The sequence below is a fragment of the Sminthopsis crassicaudata genome, chromosome 4, assembly GCF_048593235.1.
Source record: "Sminthopsis crassicaudata isolate SCR6 chromosome 4, ASM4859323v1, whole genome shotgun sequence".
NCBI lineage: Eukaryota > Metazoa > Chordata > Mammalia > Dasyuromorphia > Dasyuridae > Sminthopsis > Sminthopsis crassicaudata.
In genome coordinates this window covers 311,147,343-311,168,575 of record NC_133620.1, presented here as the reverse complement: position 1 = coordinate 311,168,575, position 21,233 = coordinate 311,147,343, and the positions used below count along the sequence as shown (strand labels likewise).

General features: G+C 34.5%; 1 protein-coding gene across 1 annotated transcript in view; it reads right to left on the bottom strand.

The window, feature by feature from the left end:
* Positions 1–7,302: 7,302 nt before the first annotated feature.
* Positions 7,303–21,233, bottom strand: part of LOC141566920 (myosin-4) — a 29,643-nt gene continuing 15,712 nt past the window's right edge. Inside the window, exons 18-40 of the mRNA XM_074312070.1 lie at positions 20,977–21,064; positions 20,771–20,888; positions 19,583–19,706; positions 19,348–19,484; positions 18,233–18,488; positions 16,227–16,469; positions 15,947–16,123; positions 15,485–15,630; positions 15,165–15,255; positions 14,686–15,075; positions 14,007–14,133; positions 12,572–12,690; positions 12,272–12,468; positions 11,437–11,620; positions 11,183–11,348; positions 10,880–11,004; positions 10,173–10,481; positions 9,574–9,777; positions 8,850–8,975; positions 8,594–8,764; positions 8,388–8,492; positions 8,145–8,240; positions 7,303–7,590 (exon numbers count right to left, since the gene is read on the bottom strand). Coding sequence (XP_074168171.1) covers positions 7,438–7,590; positions 8,145–8,240; positions 8,388–8,492; positions 8,594–8,764; positions 8,850–8,975; positions 9,574–9,777; positions 10,173–10,481; positions 10,880–11,004; positions 11,183–11,348; positions 11,437–11,620; positions 12,272–12,468; positions 12,572–12,690; positions 14,007–14,133; positions 14,686–15,075; positions 15,165–15,255; positions 15,485–15,630; positions 15,947–16,123; positions 16,227–16,469; positions 18,233–18,488; positions 19,348–19,484; positions 19,583–19,706; positions 20,771–20,888; positions 20,977–21,064 — 3,852 coding nt within the window. The 3' untranslated portion in view covers positions 7,303–7,437. The remainder of the gene's footprint in view (positions 7,591–8,144; positions 8,241–8,387; positions 8,493–8,593; positions 8,765–8,849; positions 8,976–9,573; positions 9,778–10,172; positions 10,482–10,879; positions 11,005–11,182; positions 11,349–11,436; positions 11,621–12,271; positions 12,469–12,571; positions 12,691–14,006; positions 14,134–14,685; positions 15,076–15,164; positions 15,256–15,484; positions 15,631–15,946; positions 16,124–16,226; positions 16,470–18,232; positions 18,489–19,347; positions 19,485–19,582; positions 19,707–20,770; positions 20,889–20,976; positions 21,065–21,233) is intronic.

Sequence of the window (21,233 nt, the reverse complement as noted above, 5' to 3'; positions counted from 1 at the left end):
GAGACACTCAGGCCTCTGGGGATACTTATATAGAGACTGATCTGTTCTTGCCAAAGCCACCTCCCCTTTGTATGGACAAAACATTTGGCAACTTAAACACTCAGCATAATTCCTACTGACATTAGGGATGTTTGGATATAATTAGAAATATTCTTTGCCATTTTGAGTATGCAAACCAATTGCCTATAAATAATTTGACAGCAGCCAATCTGAAGACAGGGAACATTTTCTAGTACATTGAGAAGGCAATTTTTTACAGTAGCTTGTTGAGGGCCTCTGAGCAAATTAGTAATGGGCTATATCAGGGTTGGCAGCTCCTAGCACATATGCCCATGGAAATCTAGAATACTATAGAGGCTTGCCAGAATTATTTATGCATAGGATCTTTAATGCTTTCTTCTCTCTGCTGCCCCAAGGATCCCTCTAATTGCTTTCACCTTGCTCATTATTTAAGACTTATTTCCATTGCCTTCAACTAAAAAAATAAAACTATGGTAAGCATACTTTTTTATACTCACTTAATACCATTCTGTCAGAACTCACTCATCCCTTTTGATGTGTTGAAATAAAAACATATTGTTCTTTATAGTGTTCTGGGGCCCAAGGGTTTATCTTCTCAATTAAGGGGGAAAGCATTCATATTTGACTCCATATAATCTTGGTTTTGTCTCTTTTCTGCTTGGTCCCATTGTTATGAAGACTTATAACAGCACTCTTCATCCTGGGATCTCTAAAGAGATGTGACATAATATATTATGACTCCTTCCATAGTGCCATTCAATTATTTGGATTGAGAGTGGCATTCTTTAAGCCAACAAAAAGATAGCCTGTCATTGGATTAATTATTCACTGAAGTAGTGCAATATCTAAGTTACCTTTTAGAACTACTGACCCATTGGACTCCACCTTATCTTTCTAGTATACATTAGATAAACCTCTTGAGAGACTGCAATAGCCCTTACTGGCCACTAGAGGGTACTCATCTTGCAGTTTCAACATACACTGTTCTCCCTAAAGCCCCCCAAACACATACACAATGATCCAAAAGAGTCTTCTGAATTCTTTCCACTTCTTCTAGATCAAAGGACATTAGTTCATACTGTATACCTGCATTTTTATTCACTTCAAGTGAATTTATGGTCAAAATTAACTTCTTTCCCTATCACATATTCAATGGTAGATTGTAGTGTTTTATATATTGTTTCATACCTCCAGGACGATTGGATTAACCACTGCCTAACAACCAAAAGCAAAAATCTGCTCTCACGACTCCATTAACTCCTCCACAAAGAACATACTTTTCTAATGAGCAATTCTAACTGTGATTTTTTTGAGTTGAACTGAGGTTTGACTATCTGGACAGAATGAAAATATCCAACGTGAGTTTTCTGCTACTGTGGATGATGAAAAAAGCAGGATAAAAGCAGAAGATTGATTTAGACCAAATCCTAGCAGTGGCAAGAAGTTGAAGTACATTGGAAGATGTCTACCAAAAATATTAGTTAGCACTCTTTTGTTAAGTTCTTATAAGAGTGGGATTCATGTCATAACCTCTCCCCAATCATTTGTCCACATTTATATACTCTTCTTTAAATCTACTCTGATTAGAAAAAATAGTATCTCTCACCTTTTCCTACATTTTTTCTCTACTGTATAATTTTTCCCTTCTGTTTTCTCTTCTTTTAAGATTATCAAAATAGAACAAAACTATCTTAAGTATTTTTCCAAATGTTTGCATTTTGTTTCCCTTCAATCTATTCTAATTTAAACACCATCATTCAATTGAAACTGCTTTATCCAAAGTACCAAAGATATGTTTTCTTAATCTCATTATTGACTAATGTCACTGTAGTCACACCACTATAGTCTTAGCTGCTGTTGATTACTCAATATTTTTGTAACAACCCTGGTTCCTTTCTTAATCAAAAACTCCTCAATCTCTTTTGCTGGTTCTTCTCTAGGTCACACCTGGTAACTGTGGGTCTTCAAATCTCTGTCCTGAGTCCTCTTTTTTGTCTCTTTCTAAACTATATAATTTGGGGGGATAGCATTAGCTCCCACAAATTCAGCTTTTATGTAGATGATCCTCAGATCCATCCTGTTTATCTCATGTTACCAACTGTCTTTTAAACATTTGTAAGCATCTCAAATACATGTCCAAAACAAAATTTTTTACTTTATCTTCCAAATGAACTATTTTTCCTACCTTGCTTATTATTGTTCAGTACACCTATATTTTCTCACTTATTTGGCTCACAACCTCTTCCTATACTCTTCCCTTGCACTTACCACACATTCAACCTGTTACCAAGTCTCAATGTTTCTATCTTCATAACAGCTCTTGTACCTGTCCTTTTCTCTTAATTCACACACCCATCAATCTGGTGCATCTTGGTGCAAATAGTTTTCAATTTATTCCCAATTCATTCTCAACTTAGCTAAGTGATCTTTCTAAAGTGCAGACCTTAGCATGTCACTCCCCCCATCCCAACTCAATAAATTCCACTGTCTTCCTTTTTTACCTTGGAGACCAAATATAAGATACTTGGCATTTAAAATCTTTCCTAAACTGGCCTCTTTCTACATTTGCAGTCTTTTTACATTTTATGCTTTGATGCAGGCATACTGAGCTACTTGCATATTCTCCCACACAATATTTCATCTCCTAATTCTGTGACTTTTTGCTGATTACACTCCATACATAGAATGCTATTCCTCCAGATCACTTGCAATCCTGCCCTCAAGTTTCACCTTTAAGAGGTCTTTCCAAGGTTTCCCTTACTGCTAGAACCTTTCCTGTGACATGTACTATTTATTCTGTATATATCTTATATATATATATACCTCATTGTTTGCATGTTATTCCTCTTCCTCTATTAGAATTCAAGCTCATTGAGGGCAGAGATATTTCTTTGTATTTTTCAGTGGTTAGCACAGTGCTTGGCTAAACAAATGACTTCCTGTCTTAATTCCATCTGTAATCCTTGACATTTAGATTTTGAGGGAACACTCCCCCCCCCAAGCATAATATAAGTACTTTGTCATGGTTTATCACCTTCCAATTGCTCAAATGTATTTACTGCTGTTGTTCAGTCATTCATGTGTGTCTGACTTTTTGTGACTACTTGACCATAGTGTCCCAGGCCTTTATATCCTCCACTGTCTCCAAAGTCTGTCCAAGTGCATGTTCCTTGTTTCCATGATACTAACTCAATTTCATCCTTTACTTTCCTCTTTTTCTTTTATCTTCAATCTCTCTCAGCATCAAACTCTTTTTCAATATATCCTGTCTTTTCATTATATGACTGTGAAGAAAATTATGAGTTTCATAATAATCAATATGACATGTGTAATGAATATACTAATAATTTAGTTTTTCAGAGCTATCATTTTCCCAGTAGATTCTGACTTGGGAGTTAGTCTCACAATGTGGCTTGAAAAGATCAGTCAAGTGATCTTGTATGTTGACAATGCTCTTCTGTGTATGTTAAGTGGCACCAATAGAGGACTACAGAAAACTGTTCCTGTCATAGAATTCTGGTTCTATGCCCTAAGGAGAGGGTGGTCATGACCCTCAAGATTTTAAATAATCCAAGAATTGTTGTATTGCCTTTCACTCATGTGCTTTTTGTGGGAAACAGATCAAACACTGGGAATGATGTGTTGTAATCTATCTTCTTCCTCCCTTACTATTTATAGTCAATATATAAAATCTCTGTTTTTACTGCAACAGACAAAGTCTTCTGGCCACTGGTTTATAAACTGTATTCATTCCTCAGTTTGAAATGATTAATTAAACCACTATTTGATCTCTAAAAACCTGATATTTACAGTTTAGAGAATGATAACAGTGAATTTCTGTTAATGAGGCTAACTTGTTTAAGATTCAGCTTTAGTATATAACCTTCCAATGAACAACCTGAATTAATTTCTTTCAATATTGACTGATTTGATATTGCTATCTAAGGGACTCTCAAAAGTCTTCTCCAATGTCATAATTTGAAAGCCATAATTTTGTGTTATTCAGCTTATACTCCACTCTTGCCACCATACATTGTTATTGGGAAAACCATAATTTTGCTTATATGGATCTTTGTTGGCAAAGTGAGGTCTCTGATTTTTAGAGTGCTGTCCAGATTTGCTATAGCTTTCCTTTCAAGGAGCAAATATTTTTTAATTCTATGGCTGCAGTTACCATCTATAGTGGTCTTTTGAACCTAAGAATATACAATCTAACATTGCTTGCATTTCTTCTTCTTCTATTTACCAGGAAGTGATGGGACTGGTTGTCAAGATCTTAGGGTGTTTTTGTTTTTGTTTTTTGAGGTTAAGCTTCAAGCCACCTTTATTATTCTCATCTTTCATCCTTATCAAGAGGCTTCTTAATTCTTCACTTTTTACCATCAGAGTGGTATAATCTGCATTTCTAGGATTGTTAATATTTCTCCTTGCCATCTTTATTTTGGCTATTGATTCATCCAGCCTGGCATTGTATGATACACTCTGCATATAAGTTAAAATAATAACACTTAGGAACTTCTTGTTTTTTTGTGTCATGGTCAAGCTCTCTCTAGTGCTCTTGGATAAGATAGTTCAGTCCTGTATTCTTTCCCTTAATTTTGGTGCATCTATAATAAGTGTTAGTGTTTATTAATTATATAAATGCCTTTAAGATAATGTATTTTCCCTGCTTATCTCTTTTTATCTTAATTATATTTATTTAGCTTTATCTCAATCATGACTATTCTGATTTTTAGAATTAATTCTGAAGCATAATAGATTTTGTTATAGTCCCTCATTTTGCTCTATGTGAATTTTTGTGTTTCAAATACATTGTTTGTGAGAAAATATTGTTGCATTCTGTTTTCTGACTCATTTTATCTTGTTACTCAATGGATTTTTTAAAATCTTTATAATGGGTTTATTTATGATGGTTAATTGACTATTTCCCATCTTCTTGTATTCTTATAGGTTACTATAGGATATAATCTATAGATATTTAAAATTAGCTTTTCCTTTTTTTACCTTATTCATTTTTACTCTTCAATCTGATTTTTAATGACCTAGAAAAATGGGGGGATTCTTTGATTAGACTTCTCCCCACCTTAATAAGTATATTTATCTTGTATTTTTATTTGGGATACTTTAAAGTTTAGTTCTAGTAAACTATGTTTTGTTTAATTTCTTCAGGAGAGTCGCAAATAACTTTTTTTTTGGAGGTCAGTCTTTTTTCCCATTGATTTTTAAGTAAAATCATGCAGGATATATTATTTTAAGTTATATCTTGAACTTTTTGATCCTTTGGAATATTATATTACAATATTTTTATCTGATTACTCACGAATTTGTAATCATTCTGAATTATTTGAATGGATGTTTCAAAGATGGGAGTTAAATTAGATGATTTCTAAAGTGATCTCATTTCATTCTGTCCACCTCAACAGATTGTCCATTTGGGTATCTCCACTTTACCATTTTTCTTCAATCTCCCCTTATCTCTTTGTTCCTTCACGATTGCCTATCTCTTCCTCACACTACAAACAAAAACTTCACTTGATCCTTATGTCTTGTCTACCTTCTGCCCCTTGTAACTAAACTCTTTGAAAAAGTTATCTCTTACAAGTGCCTCCATTTGATCTCTTCTCAATTTCTTATAATCTCTTGTAATCTGATTTCTGCTCTCACCATTCTATCAAGATTGTTGTTTCTGAGGTTGCCATATCCAATGGCTTTTTCTCATTTCTCATTCTTCTTGACCTCTCCATAGGCTTTAACATTGTTAATCATCCTTCTCTTCTTGATACTCCCTTTTCTCTAGGTTTTCACAACACTGCTCTCTCCTAGTTCTCCTCCTACTTATTATTTTGCTTTGCTGCATTTTAATCTAGGTCATGTCCTCACACAGGTAGGAAGTGTTAAGTGTCTGAGAGCAGATTTGAACTCAGGTCTTCCTGACTTCAGGACTATCCAGTGCACCATTATCTTTACTTTTAAATCCTCCCCTGCTCTTAACTTTCCAAATATCGTCAAGCCAACCCTGTAGCCCCATATCCAAGTCCTTCAGGCTGGCAACTTAATGTTCTCCCTGCCTACTCCCTCATCACCAATGTCTATTCTGTAGCCAAGGCCTTTTGATTTTACTTTTGCAACATCTCTTGAATACCCCTTTCTCTCCTCTGATATCTACAAACTTTGATGTAGGCCTTCCTCACCCCACACTTTGACTATAGCAATAGATTGCAATTGGTCCTGCCTGCTTCAAGTCTCTTTCCACTCCAATCTATCCTTCATTCATTCACCAAAGTGATGTTCTTAAACCACAGGTTTGATCATCTTCCCTCCTCAATAAACTCCAGTGACTACCTATTGCCTCCAGGATACAAAATGAAATATTCTGCTTGGCATTTAAAGTCCTTCATAATCTACCCACCTCACACTTTCTAAGATTCTTACACTTTTTTTCCTAATACCTACATTTTGATCTATTTATATTATCCCCCATACTACTTCATAAATAAGATACTCCATATCTTGGCTGTAGGCATTTTCTCTGGCAGTCTGTTCTCCATACCTGGTTTCCTTCAAATCACAATTGAAATCACATCTTCTGTGGTTATTTTCAACCTCTCTTAATTTTTGTGCCTTCTTTCTTCGAATTATTTCTTGTTTTTTCTGTTTATGGTTTTTTATATTTGTTTACTTATTGTTTTCCCCATTTTATTGTGATCTCCTTATGGATAGAGACAGTCTTTTGCTTCTTATTATTATCATTTTTTAAATCTTCAGTGATATAACATAGAAAGCCCTTGATAAATATTGTTTGACTCTGACTGACTAAAGTCTCTTTAAACACTGAAATTCTGAATGGTGAAAAAATAATTTAGAAAACATCAACTTTAGTCCCCACTCACTACCTAATAAGACCTAATTTAATAAAACCTATGTTATCTCTTAAAGAGGAGGGAGAATTGATAAATAATTCCCTAAAGAAGAAACTAAAACATGAAACAAAATTATGGCGATTTAATCAAAGTATTAGTAGCATATTTGATAGAGTGTTGGAGTTGGAATAAAAAAGATTTGGATTTAAAACTTCAAATATTTGCTACTAGAGCAACGCTACACAAATCACTTAATCTCTGAGCCTCAGAAATCTAATCTGTAAAATGGGAATGCCTTGTATTACAGGTCATTAAATCAGGTGATAATACATGAAACTTTCCAAATTTAAAGCACTATATAAATGTGAACTATTATTACCCTAATATTACTGAAGTTATATTGTAAGAAAACAAATGCAACTTTGGTTTGCAAATTTCTCTTTAGGATTTATTACCTTGATATTAAAGAAAGGGTAGACAATAATTATAGAATGAAGTAACCAAGAATTTCACATTATGTTCATTTCTTCAGTCACATCAAAGCATCAGGTTGTGATTATTCTTCACTTATAATCTTTGTGTGAACTTCTCGACTTTTAACCCGAAGTTTGTTGACCTGAGATTCAGCAATGTCAGCCCGCTCCTCAGCCTCCTCCAGCTCATGCTGGATCTTGCGGAATTTGGAGAGGTTGACATTAGACTGCTCCTCCTAAGAATTAAAAACATATTTATCAAAGAGAGAGAGAGAGAGAGAGAGAGAGAGAGAGAGAGAGAGAGAGAGAGAGAGAGAGAGAGAGAGAGAGAGAGGGAGGGAGGGAGGGAGGGAGGGAGGGAGGGAGGGAGGGAGGGAGGGAGGGAGAGAGAGAGAGAGAGAGAGAGAGAGAGAGAGAGAGAGAGAGAGAGAGAGAGAGAGAGAGAGAGAGAGAAGAGAGAGAGAGAGAGAGAGAGAGAGAGAGAGAGAAGTCTGCACTTCTTTTTCAGGGGAAAAAAGAAAATCTTGCTGGATGTTGGCAATGAAGAGTTTGGGACTATGGAACAATTCAGCTAACTACTTCCCCCTCATCTTGTTATTTTCCCACTCTTCCTTCCTAAATTTAAGATGTTGCCAGCAAGGGAAGAAAAGAAACACAGATCTGTTTAGTTTCTTGAAGGCAATGTGTAGGGTGTGGGGAATTATCATGCAGTAAAACCACTAAAGAACTAGAGAAGAAAAAATAAAATACATTTGCCTTATCCAAATGATAGCCAAGGAACTATACTCACAGCCTCTTCAGCTTGTCTCTTGTATGCTTTCACTTTGGTTTGTAATTTGTCTACTAGGTCCTGAAGCCTGAGAACATTCTTACGGTCTTCCTCAGTCTGAAAGTTGATGAATAGGTAATTTCATTATTTCGAATGCAACAGCTATAATTATCTTTCATTTCCATGGGCTGGGGGAAGGGAGGAAAAGGGGTTGAGGGGAAAGAGAAAGGAGAATAAGGTATATAAAATGGTAGAAAGCTTCACCTGATAAGTGAGTTCCTTCACTCGTCTTTCATGTTTACGTAGGCCCTTCACAGCTTCAACATTGCGTTTTTGTTCATTTTCAACCTCATTTTCAAGCTCACGAACCTTGAAAAAGACAAAGCTTAATTTGATGTGGTTTTCAACAATTTTTGCTGAAACGAGACAACAGAATAGACTAGAAAAGATCTAAGATGTAGGGTATATACTCTGGCTTCCAGTTTCTGAATCTGCTTCTTTCCTCCTTTCAGGGCCAGCTGCTCAGCCTCATCAAGGCGGTGCTGCAAGTCCTTCACAGTTTGCTCCATGTTCTTCTTCATCCTTTCCAGGTGAGCACTGGTGTCCTGCTCCTTCTTCAGTTCCTCAGCCATCATGGCTGCCTAGTTAGTAAGTAAACCAAGACAACTAAGTCATGTAATCATATAAATAGATCAAAGAGAGAAATTAATAGGTTTTTTTTCTCACATCAGTGATAGCCTTCTTGGCCTTTTCTTCTGCATTCCGTGCTTCCTGAACCATGTCTTCCATCTCACCCTGTATTTGAGTAATGTCTGTTTCCAGCTTCTTCTTAGTGTTGATCAGGCTAGTGTTCTGATTAGAACATTTTAAAAAATAATGCACAATTAGTAATCTTGATAACATATAATTAAAATTAATCCACATATATGATAAATATGCCTACCAGGAAAAAAACTGGGTGTACAGTTTAGAACATGAGCAAAATTAGGACTAAACTTTCAATTTGCCTGATGGCTTCTTCATCCACATGGGTTTATATTTTAAAACTTTTTTTATTTTAATTTTAGAATTTTAGAGGGTTGATAGAGGTTTTTCTATATTTGTTTCTTAAAAATAGGCAACTGCTAGAATTAGGCAACACTCCACTTTTCATGTAACTTGAAACCTAAGGAGTCTCTAAATATATCTGAAACTCAGATAGGGATTATTATATCAATTATGTATTCTTTCTAGAACTTTAGAAAAGCCAATGATTATTTTGTATCAGATGTTAGATATAACATCTAAAATTGTCTCAATTTTTAGAAACTATTTCTAATTTCTGATAGAATGTAAGCCCCTTGAAGATGGGGACTATTTTTGTCTTTGTATCTCCAATGCCTTGGATAGAGCCTTTTAAGTATTATGCTTAATAAATACTTGTTGATCAATTGATAAAAATGAATCTTACCTGGGTGTGTAGAAGTTGTACTCTTTCACTGGCATCCAGAAGCTCTTGTTCAGCTACCTTCCTGCTCCTTTCGGTCTGTTCTAGAGAAGCTCTTAATTCTTCAATTTCAGCCTGCATCAAGTTTGCTCTCCGCTCAACCATTGCCAACTGCTCCTTAAGGTCATCTTGGCCTCTAATAGCATCATCCAGATGTAGTTGGGTGTCCTACATGTCAAAGGAAAATCACTTTTGGACATCTAATCATTCTTATGTTCACACATCAAAGTAAAGCTTAGGCAAATGCAGTTTTTTTTTTTTTTAAACAAAATCATTATGTACTTAGAGTCTTTTATAACTTAGATTACAAATATAACAGAAACAAATGATAAACCTAATTTAAACTAAAACTGGTTAGAAGAACCAAATCATACAAATGGGAATGCATTTTTCTTTCAGGCCCTAGGACCTGAAAAACTGTAGTCAAAGTAACCTGTATCTTAAACCACCAGTCATGAACAAATTATTTTTAAGATCATATTTACAAATTAACTATGAAATTAAAAAATACAAAACTGAATGGAAGATTTAATAAAAGATCTTGTGTACTTAAGTCAACTTACCTTCAGGATACCTTGAGTATTTCTCAGATTCCTTAGGGCCTCTGCAGCTTGGCGATTGGCATGGTTCAGCTGAATTTCCATTTCATTCAGATCTCCTTCCATTTTCTTCTTTATCCTCAGGGCATCATTCCTGCTTCGGATCTCAGCATCCAGTGTGCTCTGCATTGATTCCACAACTCTGAGGTGGTTCCTCTTTAGCTGATCAATTTCCTCATCCTTCTCAGCGATTTTCCTGTCAATTTCGGACTTCACTTGATTTAACTCAAGTTGGATACGGAGAATTTTTCCTTCTTCATGCTCAAGTGAAGCCTTAATGGAAAAAAAAAAATCAGTTGAGCACAAAGGTATCTTCTAAACAATACAATGAGTTTTAAAAAGAAGCAATTACTATACCTTGATATAGTGATTCATTTTTTTATTCTGGAAAGTATTGTAACTATGCTTCTCATATGCATGAAGCACCCCTTTTTAACATGATAGAGCTAGGTTTCAATGATTATATTATTAAATTATATATAAATAGATTATTAAATGGATGGGGGAAATAGCATTTGTTGTATTTTTTCTATACAGATATAATGTAAGTTTCCTAAAAGCGGAGAGCAGCTCATTTTTATATTTGTGTTATCATCTGTATATATGTATCAGCAAGTGGAATAAAGTAGGTGCTTAATAATTTCTTGTTTGCTTAATTGATTGGCATATACCTCAGCCTCCTCCAGGGCTGCCTGAAGTTCGCCCTTTTCTTGCTCAATTTGTTTCTTTATTTTCTCTAGTTCATGGATCTGCTTCCCACCTGTTGCGATCTGCTCAGTTAAGTCGGAAATCTCCTCTGTTGGTTAGTAAACAAAAACCAAAAGTCAACTAAGCAAGGATAAAAAACAAAAAACAAACAAACAAACAAACAAACCAAAAAAAAAAAAAAAAAAAAAAAAAAAAAAAAAGGAAAGGGAAAGAAAAAAAGATTTCCCTCCAGCATTTTACTGATAAAAGAGAAGAAAAGCACTCACGCTGCAAGTTTTTGTTCTCTCGCTTCAGGGTTTCCAATTGATCCAAGGATTCTTCATAAGCATTCTTCATCTTGAACAGCTCTGTGCTGAGAGCCCGGGACTCCTTCTGGGAAGCTTCAAGTTCAGCCTGAGTTTCCTCGTATTTCTGTTTCCATTCTGACAACACCTAAGAGAACAACTAATAATTATTCTCTCTGGTCAAGAACAATGTAGTTTGCATATTTCCCACAAGACTGAAACTTCCCTTGAAATACCTTGTCAAAATTCCTTTGTTTTTTATCGAGAGCAGCGCAGGCAGCATTGGAGCGCTCTACATCAATCATGAGGTCCTCTACTTCATTTTGTAGGCGCTGCTTGGTCTTTTCAAGGGAAGCACATTTAGAATTCACAGCTTCCACATGTTCCTCAGCATCTTGCAGGCGCTGGGCCAATTTCTTTCTGAAAAGAGCCATATTTAATAAAGTGAATGACCAAGAAAAGAGTGAGTTATGAAATTTAACTTTACAAGGCTGTTTTTAAAATATTTATTTTCCTTTTTTCTTTTTTATTTCCTTAGATCCAGCACAAAGGAATCTAATATTTTGAGGGCAAAGCTTTTATTTCTTCAAAGTTCTGAGATCTTTGTATTTGGGTGGATATTTGAGTATATGCACATGCAACTCTCTGATGTATGTGAGAGATAAATCCTTTAATTTTGATATGAAAAGGAAGTATGAAATTGTTGAGTGGGAGAGGGTAATATGGGTTTTGATATACCCCATTCCCTTCTAGAAATGTCTGTGAGAGAAGGATGTGGGCGCAATTCCTTTCCTGTACATTCCACTGTGAATTTGACTAGTAAATGACCTCTTTTCTTGTCCCACTAAAAAGTAGAGAGCACCCTCACATTTAGTATTGAAAGAGACTTTAGAGATAATCTAATCCAATTTCCCATTCTAGAGATAAGGGAACTGCCTGTAGAGATTACAGAAACTATCAAAGTCATGGATATTAAAGCATTTTTTATTATTCCTAGCTCTAAGTTATTTATTCTTTCCCACATGCTTTCCTAATCTTTGCCATTTCTTGCCCCTTCACCAAGACCCCTACTTGGCCTCCTCCAATTCTTCTGTGCGCTGAATGGCATCTGTTTCATATTTGGTCCTCCACTGGGCAACCTCACTGTTGGCCTTGGACATTGCCCTCTGTAGCTCCGCCTTGGCTTCCTGCTCCTCTTCATATTGTTCCCGTAACAAGTCACAGTCATGGCGAGCAGATTGTAAAGCATGGGCCAAAGCATTTTTTGCCTGAAAAAGAGAAGATTTGTGGTGTTTGCCTTGGACAATGTTATTTCTCTCATTGCTTCAATGAGAGGATATATTCTAAAACCTCAGGAGTGAAAATTTTTACCTTAGTCTCCTCTTCAAGCTGCCTCTTCAGTTCCTCAATTTGTTGGGTAAATGCTTGTTTACCTCTTGACAACTGAGAAAGTAATGAGTCTTTCTCATCAAGCTGACGTGAAAATTCACCTGCAGAAGTACAATATATGAGAAATTTTATAATCTATCCAGGAGAAGGTATAATGTAAAATGGAATCATATTAACATGATATAAAACATGTTTTTTTTTTTTCCCCCCATTGTACTTCTTGTGAAGTGAATTTAGCTAATGAAGTTGCTTTGATGTTGAGAAATTTGGAATAATAGACTTAGCTCTTCAAAAGTACTGGCTTTATTTAATTTTTAGGAGTCTGTTTTTCATATCTTATTGAAATAATAAAAAGTTACATATTGTACACACTGTTCACACATTCCTTTGACTTTGCATAGCTTTTGTCCCATGTTGCTCTTGGAAACTATCATCTTTTAAGTTTCATCTCAAAGTCTAACTTCTTCAAAAAAGTTTACTTGATCTTCCATTTGTGTTAATACTCTTCTCTTCCCAATCACTTGTATACACTACATATAGTGTACACACTATATTTACTTATCTATGAGCAATCATATCTCCCAATAAATTATGAACTCCTTGGGTACAGGGACTGTATCACTTTTGTAGTTGTATCCCAATTACAATAACTGATATATAATAGGCCCTTATTAAATGCTTTTGATTGAATATAAAGGATATTTGTCAGTTATATAAACTTCATATTTCACCATCAAGATTAAGTTGAAGACAACAAGATGTCCGGCATTACAGATGTAAGGCAGTTCCAAAAGACTTATGTGGAAAAAGCAATCTGACTCTAGAGAGAGAACTATGGAGATTGAACATGGATCACAACATAGTATTTTCACTTTGTTGCTGGTAATGTTGTTTGTTTGCTTGTCTTTTTTTCTTTCTTTCTTTCTCATTTTTTTCTTTTTTGATCTGATTTTTCTAATGCAGTATGATGAATGTGGAAATATGCTTAGAAGAACTGCATGTTTAACCTACATTGGATTACTTGCTGTCTAGGGGAGGGGGAGAATGGGAGGGAAGGAGAAAAATTTAGAACACAAGGTTTTGGAAGGGTGGATGTTGAAAACTTACTTTGTATGTATTAAAAAAAAAACTTATTTAATAAAAGATTAAGTTGGAGTTGAGCATGAAGCAATTAGCATGAAGCAGAATTGACTGAGTGGTATTTGTATTTGATAGAAGTAGCAAAATAAAAGATACTTTCTTCCCTTTCAGAACATCTTCAGGGACGTTATAGAAATAGGATTTAGGAGGCCATCTCATTTAACTCTTATATTGTAGTTGAAGTCCAGATGGGGTAAGTAACCTGCCCAAGATATGAAGTGACTGGCCAGAATTTGAATCTAGTCCTTATGACTACAAGAAATCCTTCATACTTTACCTGATTCTGTGTGCAAGCGTGCCCTTTGAGCTGATAGGTCATTTATTAGGCGTTGTTGTTCTTCCTCCTTGGTTTTTACTTCACTAAGCTGGTCTTCCAGAGTACGGCACATTTTTTCCAGATTTGCCTATAAAATAAGAAATTAAAAAAGAAATTATAATTTCATTTGTAAGTCTGAAATCAAAGAAAATTCAAAGCTGGCTTATGCTTTTAGCATCACTAAAATTGTGTACTAAAAGAGATGTGCCTAAAGTCAAGAGAATCATTTTCTTTGCCATCATATCTTATATATAAAGAAAAAACAACTTAAAGAAATTTTGCATTAGCAAATTAAATGTGGGAAGACTAAATGTAATCCTTTCTAATAAAATAATTCTAATTAAGATACTCAAACTTCACTATTAAAAATATTGCTTTATCTTCTGTCAAGAAGTAGCTAAATGGGAACTCTTTTGCATGGGGGTCAGCCTTAGTTTCTTCTTCATACTGGCTATCTAGTCAACAAAATCATCATTTTTTTTCCTCTGATTAGGTTAGATGGTTTCTAAGTTCTCTTCTCAGCTCTGAATCTTATATTCCTAAAACCTTAATATTCAGGATGGGCAAAAATAGACATTTGTTTTCATTTTTTCTTTGTAAACAAAAATGAAGGGATGATTTTTACAATAGACCACAATACCTTGGCTTTGGAAACAGTCTCCATATTGCTGGCAAGATCATCGATCTCCATTTTCAATTCACTCTTCTCCTTCTCTAGTTTTTGTTTGACCCTCTGCAGGTTATCAATTTGTTCCCCAAGCTCAGCAACACTGTCTGCGTGCTTCTTGCGGAGGGCAGCAGCTGTGGATTCATGCTGCAGGGTGGCCTCTTCAAGGTCCCTGCGCATCTTCTGGAATTCAGCCTCTCGTTTCTTATTCATCTCAATCTGAGCTGAAGTCGCTCCTCCAGCTTCTTCCAGGCGCTCACTGATCTCCTCAAGTTCCCTGGAGAGATCAGATCTCTGCTTCTCAGCTTTTGCCCGTGAGGCGCGTTCTGCCTCGATTTCCTCCTCCAGTTCTTCAATGCGGGCCTGGCAATAAGGAAAAACACATCCATAAACGTCTTCCTGTCAGTGAATGTTTTCATGCTTTCTGAAACCCAAGGAAGAGATGACTTTACCTGCAATTCCTTGATCTTCTTCTGCAATTGCATACCCAAAGCTTGTTCATCTTCAATTTTGCTTTGTAGGTTGCTCATTTCAAACTCTTTCCTTTTAGAAAAACAATGCAAGTTGAAAACAATAATCCCATAAGATTCTTTTTATTTTTTTAAAATAAAACATTAATATCCCTCTGTTATGTGAATTTTAGAAAACAGGGCCAATAAATAAACACCTTCTAAGCTAATTAAATTTGTCCTATAAACTTTTCTAGATATATCTTTTTTTTTTCAGCAACATTTTATCTCATTCAGTTTAATAATGGAGTACATTTACTTACTTTTTAAATTTTTCATCAAGCTGTGCTTTGTCGTTTTCGATATCCATTGTGGATTCTTGGGCCAACTTTAGGTCACCTTCTAGTTTCCTCTTTGCTCTCTCTAGGTCCATGCGGAGTTTCTTTTCTTGTTCCAAGGATCCTTCAAGCTGAGTTTTTAAATGCATTTTATTAATTTGTTTTCTATAAGTATGAATATGTTGTCACTAATATATATGCAGTGAAATGAAAAATTTTAAGCCAAACCGATTTCAATCTTTAAAATAATATAATTGTTGGTGGAAAATCAGTTATGTTAAAAAATTTCATGAATGCAGTATCATTATTTCTTTGATATGAAAATGGTTTATTTTATATTAAAGAAGGAAATTATTATTTTTTAAATTTCCAGCTTTAAAATTCTATGAGTTAATTAGTGTTAAAAAATCCCCACCACTGTATGGGTCTATGTATTTTTATACTTACATCATCTACTTGTTGTTCCAATTTGGTTTTGGCTTTAGTCAATGTATTCACTTTGTCTTCTTCTGCCTGCAAGTCATCCAGGGTCTGCTGATGAGCCTCTTGGAGTGCTTTCTTTTCTTTGGTGAGCTTAGCAATGTTTTCATCCAGTCCTGCCATCTCCTCTGTGAGGTTTTTCACCTTTATGAGAGAAAATGTTTTTGCATTAGTTTACATTGTGTCATACTTGTACACAATATATGCATAATATAAATAATTTCATTTTCATGGATACTTTTTGTACCTTGTTTTCTGTAGCATGTTTCTCTTTTTCCACTTTGGCTAGTGTCAGTTCAAGATCATCAATGTCTTTCTTGAGTTCTGAACATTCATCTTCCAGTTTCCTTTTTTTGGCTGTCAGTTCAGCATTGATCTCCTCCTCATCCTCAGCTCTTTCAGTCACTTCCTTGATTTTAGCTTCAAGTTGGATTTTGGCTTTGATTAACTGGTCACATCTCTCCTCAGCGTCAGCCAATCCTTCTGCTTCCTATGATAGGAAATTTTTTTTTTCTAAAGCTATGTCTATGCTACACAGAGCAACTTGTCAAAAAAGTAGAGAAAGTCAAGAAGAAATCAGTTTTTGGATTTATATGTGCTAACTTGATTGACTGATTCATCCAACTGATCAGTTAAAATTAATTTATCAATTGATTTTGCATAATAGTGCCCTAAAGTTCTAGCATGCTTTTATCATTTAAAAATCCCTTCAATGTAAATTATCTGATTTTATTCAATAATACAATAAGCTTGGAGTGTGGAAGACACAGCCAGAGCAGAGAGAAAAAAGTAGACAGACAGTTTACAAAACTGAAATTCTCCAATTTGTTAAAAAACAAAACAAAACAAACAAAAAAAAACCCTAAATAGGAATATGTATTTTTGAGGAAACCATAAGCTACCATCTTTATTCATATTTCCCTAAAATATTTAAAATATGAAATAGATATGTAATAAAGACAAATAGCATGTTGTCCTTTGTGTTATCACTTGTATCCTGGCCTTCTTGTACTCTTAATTTGCAGGACAAATGATTAAAATGGGGAAGTACATTGGAAAGTTTAGGTGTGAAATGGCATTGTAAATCTATATAATCTATAAAAGAAAGCTTGAAGAAAAGAAAGCAGGTAGGAGAATGAGAACACAAAATAATTTTCAGAGTGATCTATTTTGTTTTCTTTTCCTTTGAATTCCTTGAATTCCTAGGATTAAGTTTAAAGCATATCTACTAAAAAGGAAGTAGAAATAGACAGTAGCTATTGATTCAAATTCAACAAAGCACTATCTTGCTTATAAGTTAAACTTATATTGCAGATACTATCTATTACTATTTTATTACTTTGTTATTACTATTAATTGAATATAAGTGCCAGTACCCTAAGAAGTTGAAAGGCAAATGAAAAGGGGGAAGAAAGAAAAATCAGTTACTTTGGAAGAACAGAGACTATTTCCCTTTTTTACATCTATCCATTATTAAGAGTTCTATGTGTAACATCTTTTAGCTTACTTTTTGCCCTGATGAGGAAAAAGCACATTCTGATTTATGCCTGCCACCCCAAAATTTTTTTTCCAAAGGAAAATTTAGCCCAGTCTAATTCCAGATTTTGGGAAGTCAGGACAAAAAAAATCAAAAAATACACATCATATACACATACATGCACACATAAACATATATGTACTTATAAGGAAACATGTGCATGCACATGTATTTACACACATGTAGATGGATATGCCCACATATATGTTTTTCTGGTTTTTATGGATTTTTGTAGGTATGTACAAATGTGTTTGTAAATTTACATTGAATGAATAGTATGCACATGTATAAAATTATTTCGGAAGTGTCTATCTTTTGATTGTTGTTCCAAGTATTTTAAAAATTGGATTGAAATAACAATTCACATTTACATAGCACATAAAGGTTCATAAAATATTTTACAAAAAATTTTGTGAGATAGGTAATATGATTGTTATGTTCATTTTATAGATGAGGAGACTGAGGCACATGGGCAATTTTGTCAGAGTTACAAAACTAATAAATAGCAGAGTCTGGAGTCAAACTCATGATTTCTAATTCTACAACCAATGTCTTTTCCTGTGCAGTTTATAGCTTTCTGAAATAATTTTTAAAAATATCATATCTTATATGGTAGTGGTAAAATAATAAATGTTGGTGGACACTTAATAAAGACTAAATGATTGTTATTATTAAATAAACCTGATTGCTGCAGAATGACATAGCAGGATACTCACAGATTGTACTTGGAGGAGGAGGTCATTTTTCTCTTGTGCCAGAGCCACCATCTTTTCTTCCAGTTCCTTTCTCTTGGCCTCAGACTTGGCAAGATCTTCTTTGGCTTTTTCAAATTCTTCCTTCATGTTGGCCATCTCTTTTTCTGTTTCTGCACTCTTAAGCAGAGGTTTGATCTTGAAAAATAGATTCATCCAGGGCCAGTGCTTGACATTCATGAAAGCACGAACATTGTACTGGATGCAGAAGATGGACTCTCTGCAAATGAAAATCCATTTCAAATGTAATGAAGCTAGCTGTGCAAGATTTAGTATATTGGGACCACTTGGTACTGGCTAAGAAACAGAGTAGTGGATCAGTGAAATAGGTTAGGTTCACAAGACACAATAATCAATGTGTTTGATAAACCCAAAGACTCTAGCTTCTGGGATAAGAACTCACTAGTTGTCAAAAATTGCTAAAACAAAAAACAAACAAAACAAAACAAAAAAAAAAACCCCAAACCTTTGGAAACAGTATTGCAGAAACTAGGCATTGACCAATATCTAATACCCTTTATAAAGATAAGGATTCAAGATTTACATATAAAGGGTGATATTAGAAGCAAATTAAAAGAACAAAGAATCATACATAGTATTTTCACCTTTTTGTTGTTATTTGTTTGTTTTTTTTCTTTTTTTCTTGTGTCTTTTCCCTTTTGATTTTTTTATTTTTTTGCTCAGGATGAAGAATATAAAATATGTTTAGAAGAATTGTACATGTTTAACCTCTATCAGATTGCTTGCTGTCTTAGGGAGAGGACAGAGGGGAGCACGAGGAGAAAAAATTGGAACATAAAATTTTGCAAAAGTGAATATTGAAATCTATCTTTGAATATATTTGGAAAATAAAGTACCATTAAAAATTAATGAGACCCATGAAAAAAGAGAATACAATCTCATTGAGGATAGAGGATGTCTCAATTTCACATTTGCATCCTCAATGCCTACTATAGTCTCTGGAAAAATACATTTAATAAATGCTTATAGATTGGTTATTTAGGAATACATTTAGCAGATTGTATAATAATATCCAATTAAAAGAAAATGAAATATAGACACTGGAAAATGGGTCTCACCTCCTTTCCATCATTTTCTTGAATTCTACTCTCATCAGGTAGCCTCTGCATATGGCTTGAGTACGGGTGATAAGTTGAGCTAATTTATCATCTCGCATCTCCTCTAGGGTTCCCAGAAGACCAGCCTTAAAGAAGACCTTCACAAAGGAAAAGTTAATTTTGATAATTTCCAGTAGAAATTTCAAATGGAAAGCAATTATCTAGGAGAGAAATTATAGTTAGTGGTTAGTGGTACCTTGGTGTGCCCAAATTTATACTGGGTATGGTCAATGTCAATGGATCCAAGAAGTTTCTCTGAAGCCTTCTTGCTGTCAATGAACTGTCCTTCTGGAATAGCACTTGCATTTAAAACCTTGTATCTATTATAATAAGAAGAATGACCAAGTTATTTCTTTATCAAGTTATTTTCAGATGGGAGCTAATCTGCTAAAGAGAATCATCTATATACAAGTAACATACAAATCTTATATCTATTATAATAATAAGAATATCAAGTTATTTTCTTTATTAATAACCATTGCAGCCTCACAAGAATGTTTATAAATTGTGTTAATTTAAGAAAATCAAAATAAACACTTGGTTAATAATCAAGCTTGGCCCTAAAGAAGATATCTAAGAATAAATACCCCCTATCTCTTTTTTTGAAGAGATGGGAGACTTGTTGATTTACTAGTTAGATATGATGGACTACTTTTCCTCCTTCTTTTGTATTCTTTGTTATGAATTATAACTTTATGTATATTGGAGGAGGAAAGAATATGCTGGGAAATGGAGATGATATATAAATGAAAGATATATATGTGTATATATATATATATATATATATATATTAATGAAGTAGGCTCTGCTGCTGGTAGAGTTTGAGGCTGCGGGATTACTTGAGTTTAAGAATTCTTTCCAGAGGTTGGATAAACAAATCAGGATTCTGCACTAAAACTAGTAAATAAGCTGCTGGGAATCAAGGGCCAGCAGACTGTTTAAAAGGCAGGGTGAACCAGTGTAAACCAGAAACAGAAAAGATCAAAAGTCTCATGCTAATCAGTAGTAAGATTGGGCTTGTGCTAGCTGCTATGCTTCCAGATAGGTCAAAACAGGAAGACTCAGTCTCAAAAATAAATAAATGAACTATTGAATAAATGAATAGATGGGCAGGTAGATAAATAAATAAACAAATGAATGAATGAATAAACATGGTATTGTTTTCCATCAAATGGAGTTCCATCCAGACCAGGATATTTCTCTACTGTAGCTAGAAGAATAAATTTCCTGTGCTATTAATTACTCAGATTTTTCTCTTTTCAGATAACTTTTCAATTGATAATATTTAATGTTTTGTTGTTGAAACATTGAAAAGAGCTATCATGTAAAAGAGAGATGATATGATATTTAAAGGTGAAAATAATGATAATAGAGAAGGCCTTACCGTTGTTTGAAGTCAGCATATATGATTCTGCTTGGAAATCCTTTCCTGCAGATTCTGATGCCCTCTAGCACACCATTACATCTCAGCTGGTGCAAGACAAGTTCATGTTCCATGGCACCTGAGAAAAACAATACCAAGTTCATAAATTTTACTTAAAAATCAAGGTAAAAACAGTGGCACCTATTTGAATATCACCAGTTTCTTACCAGGTGTTTTAGTTTCATTGGGAATGAGGCAGCGTACAAAATGAGGGTGAGTGCTTCTAAGATTGGTCATCAGCTTATTTAAATTCTCCTATAAAACCACAAGAAAAGATGTTAATAATTGCTTCTTGTTAACTACCCGAAAACCTTATCAGTGCCCTATCTCACTTCAATATCTCAAAAATCTGGGATTCCATTTGTTGTATATTCTTCCTTTACCAAAGTAGAACTCCACCCTTCTGTGTTTTAATGGAAGGTCT